Consider the following 4,755-nt stretch of genomic DNA (forward strand, 5'->3'; position numbering starts at 1 on the left):
GTACCAACCAAAGTTTGAGGGGGGGGGTGGTAGGAAACTTCTTTGATTTTATGACCTACTTTAACTTAGTTTTAAATGTTACTTTAAATGTATTTTCAAGTGACCCCATTTAAATAATGCCATGGCATATTCTCAACGCTTCTCTTTAACTCTATCTGAATAACTTGATTAGCTAGGAAAAATATTGTCTATCTTGGAATGTCTTGAAATTTTCTTCTGACCATTAGCCTTTCGTTTGCACAAAATCCGCACATGTTCCTTTTGCCTGAGTATCCACAATTAAAATTAATCAAAATTCCCACTGGTAACTTCAAATTCAACTACATCTAAATCAGGCGCGCATTATATGATGTAGCTAATTTTACTACTTGGGTTTATCACTGACACCAGTTTAATTTGTTTTATTGTTATTCTCAAACCTTGTTTCGGAAAATTCCGAAATGATTTTTTCCAAAAATTTCGGAAACAGTATTTCCAGTTAAAGAGGAAAAAATCGTTCCGGAACCTTTTTCGTATACAATGGAAATGGAAAAAAATTCAGGATCATTTCCGTACATAAACCACAACCCGTAATTCCGGAAAACTCTTAATTTATAGTTTACAATATCAATGGTCTATCAGTTTAGATAGATAAAGGAATTAGAAAAACAGATTTGTGGCAAAAAATCAATTCCTTTTGCTAGGTGAAGTTAGACATTTGGCTACCTTCCACATTTCAATGGGCCGCCCTGTAATATTTCTGGTAATTTAACATTTCCATTTTTTGTAAATTTAATATTCTAAAATTGTTTCAGAAAATTAGGAAAAGTTTGCGTTTCCAGAGACATTTTATTTTAAACTTTTGAAGCTTTTGTTTCAAGTATTGCGGAAATAATTTTGCGGATATAAAACAAGTTAGTTTGCACCTCCTTATGTAAATCCGCAAAATATTTAAATTTTTGTTTTATCGAAGAAGAAATGCAAAAAGATTGAGCAACATTAAAATTGTTAAATAGATTGCTGATAGCCTAGTTTAAATACCAGTCAGCTAAAATTTGTCTTTACAAGCTTTTTTTACAACAACTTTGTTATTCTTTTTTATTTTTATTTCTTGCAAAAACTATTTACGCAGGCAGCTATATGTATGTATATAGATATTTGGAGTATAAAGTGCCAAACGCAATTTCTTTTTAAAGCTTTGTTTCTCTTAATTTAAGAATGGGAAATGTTTATAAAATCATTTATTATTAATTATTTTGCTGTTGGTTACTTATCACACAATAATATCACACCAGACTAACCAGAGTGAGCAGCATTCGGTTCCTTCTATTTGAAATCAAAAGTTTTTTGGTCTATAATTCAATAATCATTTACTTTACGGATTTGTTTATTTTATACATTTTCATTCAACATGCATATGCCAACAAAAAAATATTTAAGAAATAAGGCTAACAAATTATGTTTAATGGGTCAAATTGGGATCGAAAGTCAAAGCTTTCTGTAATATTGACAGAACCGTTAAATTCACGTGATATAAAGTTTTAGCGTGGATTGATAAAAGTCATCAATTCTTCTTTAAAATAATAAAAAAAATAAAAAATAAAACAATTTGTTTTCTGTAGTTGATAGGAAAAATGAAAATGTTTCATAAATGTTGAAAAATTAATTGTTATTATAGAATAACTTTTATGTTGTGAAACTTAGGATCAATTGATCTCCATTTTATGCAGACTTAATTTAACTCCTCGTTGAACAAGACTTCAAACTAAATTAGCAAAACTGATTAAATCCAATATCTTGAAGGAATATGAATTATCGTCCAGCTCACGTGGATTCAGTTTGTGGACACGGCTCGGGTTCTGCATATATATATATATTTATGAAACTGTAAGTTTAATTTCAAGTGGACCTCCATGCAAATATGACAATGCCCAGTTAACAACAGTATTCTTGAATCCTGATCAAAATTGTCCTTTTTAAAGTTTAAAAGTGTTTATTTCTGATAATTCCTTTATGCACTAAAAGTATTTTTGGAGAGAAACCACAATTAATAATTAATTAAAAATAACCAGTTTTCCAAAAGTAATTCATACTTTATGAGACAACGCTGTTTAGGGTGCTGTTGTGAATCGGGCACTGTCATCTCTGCATGGAGGGTCAACAGACGTTATGCTTCTAATCCCTGTAAACTTCAGTATTTTAGTCCAATGAGATATCTTGAAGGAGATTGAAGAATAAAGACTGAGACAACCCTTCCCGGTCAACCTAGAATACCTTACAGTTAAAAGGTTATAGGGGCACTATGTAATTTTCAAATGTGCAAATTTCGAGTAGAGTTGAGAATGCATACATTTAATCCTCTTTCNTATAAGGGGTGGGGGTGGGGGGTCTGAATTTCAACATTAGTTCATTTGAAATAAAACTAAAAATATATTGATCTAAAGTTAATTTATCCTGGCTTTCAAATTCCAAATTGAAGAAAAACCATTTCGTGGCAATGTTTAAAATACAATAATACAAATCATGAAACCTTGAAAATTTAAATTTCTTTATGAATGAACCTGTTGTAATAATAATAATAATTTTACCTTTGCTATCTGCTGAATATCTTTTTCAATATCAGCCATTTTCTGTTCGATATAGATAGGTATGTTTCGGTTCAGTCTTAAGTCTGTATATATTTCTTGAACCCTAAATAGTTTTACTTAGATATTACTTCTCCTAAACTAAATGTTAAGCTTTTTGGATGTATTTTTGCAACATTTTTGTCACGGCATTTTATTTTACAAATGCCTCAAGGAACTAATAATTCTTCTCATACAGTCATAGTCGTGTGTATCATTGCAATGAAGACGACTTTTTATTTGAATTTTGACTTCTACCAACCTTTCAAAGAGCAAAGATACATAAACACGTAAACAAAGAAAATTTGCAATTAAACGCTTCTCTTTGTTTACAAGTAAACTTGCAATTTGAAAACGCTTGTCAGAGATCAAGCATTATTAATAAAAAGTCGTCTTCATTGTCATTATATAAACGCCGACCATTGTACTATAATTGTATCATTTTTTAACAGTGCAACCTGAGATCAGACCTTCATTATTTTAACACTATCACGGTTTTTTTCTTTTTCTTTCATAATTTTAAGAACGCTTAAACTTCACCTTTTTAATTCTATAGTTGTTAACAAATTTATCAAAAACATTTTTTTATGCATAAAGCGTAGGGTGGAGGACGGTCAACCGGAGCCTGCTCGGCGTTTACATATATATGAAAGCTTTTTTATTCATTAAGCTGTTAAATTTTAAAAAGCCCTTGTTAGGAATATAAATTAAAATTTAACATTTTTCCGACGTACTGTTTTTTATTTTTAAAGTAGGAGAAGGGACATGTATCACATGATAGCCGGACGTTTCACCTTTTTGTCTTGGCGGCAAATTACTGAAACTGCAGTCAGGGCTGCTTTTTTAATACAACATAATTTCTTCAATATTAGTGTTCATACGAAATGAACTAAACATTCTAGTAATGAAGAACACTAATAATTTGACCGAAAAATTAATTATTTATTATTTGTATAAGATAATTTGAATTGGATACATCAACCGAATTTACAATTAGTTTAAATCGTGTATTTCTTTCAAGAAATCTTGCCGAATGAGCTGGTTTCGAATCAGTGTAGGTTTTATCTTTGAGCTCTTTAAAAAGTAGTAATAAGAATCGTTTAATACGTTTGAAGAAAGGGTGTAGGCCACCAACATGTGTTTTCCTTAACTAACTGAGAGAAACTGAATGAATTTTTTTAAGTTACGTATTTTCTAAAAAATAATTGAGAAATTCGTTTTAAAAATGTTAATTTAATACTTCCTTCATGGGGAAAATGCCGTTTTTCCTTCAATTAGTTTAAATCGTTTGGGAAGTTGCCACTTGGAAAATTATCACTTGGGAAAATGCCTTTGGGAAAGTACCTAACATCGTATACAGTACATATCCAATTTAAAACATTATTTGGCCTAGGAATGTTTTTGATTTTTTTGATTTTTGATTTTTTGATTTTTTGTGGATATTTTTTTTTAAATATGCATGGCTCGGCAAACCCTATCCCAACATAAAATATGTTAGTTTCAGCAAGTTACAACAACTGTAAAATCAAGCATTTGCCGCCAAGACAAGAAGGTGAAACGTCCGGCTATCGTATCACATCACGCTCTCCTCTCAACTCTATAACAGGGATCAATTAGAGGAGGGGGATGAGGGTGGGGTCTGTCCTAGTGAACGATTTTAGGAACAGTAACATTACAGTAAAATTACAGTAATGGTTGCATAACACTCAGAAATACCTATTGACGATTCGTCTGTCGACGAGTAAGATCTGTGTCGAGCTCGGAACTTAGTTGTGTCGCCAATTGAGTCCGGAGACTTCTTTCTGAGGGGGCTTTTGATGCAGTTTTCTGCAGATTGTTAAAATTCCACGGGCAACGTCGGGGACTTTAATTACCTTGCCACACTCTCCTGGTCAGATTTTCCGTAGCAAAGTTCTAGATCTCTTAACTGTGCAGGGGAACCTCGCTGTAATAGAAAATATTTAGAAAGAGATTGTTAAAGGGACTGTATGTGGAATTTCAAGCGACCTCTCATCTCTAAATGGAAGGTCACTTGAAATTACGCTGACAGCCCTTTTATTAAATTCAAGCTTGCTGTTTTACAAAGGCGATCCTTTATCTGAGAAACGGTGGCATAACAACGTTTCTCTTTATTTGGCCAGTCCGATTCACA

At 31.9% G+C, this 4,755-nt stretch overlaps 1 protein-coding gene across 1 annotated transcript in view; it reads right to left on the reverse strand.

Annotated features, from left to right (window-relative positions):
• Positions 1-1,204: 1,204 nt before the first annotated feature.
• Positions 1,205-4,755, reverse strand: part of LOC111712734 (farnesyl pyrophosphate synthase) — a 4,886-nt gene continuing 1,335 nt past the window's right edge. Inside the window, exons 3-6 of the mRNA XM_023487439.1 lie at positions 4,478-4,548; positions 2,568-2,670; positions 2,162-2,244; positions 1,205-1,305 (exon numbers count right to left, since the gene is read on the reverse strand). Of these exons, the coding sequence (XP_023343207.1) occupies positions 2,179-2,244; positions 2,568-2,670; positions 4,478-4,548 (240 nt within the window). The 3' untranslated portion in view covers positions 1,205-1,305; positions 2,162-2,178. The remainder of the gene's footprint in view (positions 1,306-2,161; positions 2,245-2,567; positions 2,671-4,477; positions 4,549-4,755) is intronic.

This window comes from Eurytemora carolleeae, unplaced genomic scaffold (assembly GCF_000591075.1).
Source record: "Eurytemora carolleeae unplaced genomic scaffold, Eaff_2.0 scaffold1322, whole genome shotgun sequence".
NCBI classification, from domain to species: Eukaryota; Metazoa; Arthropoda; class Copepoda; order Calanoida; family Temoridae; genus Eurytemora; species Eurytemora carolleeae.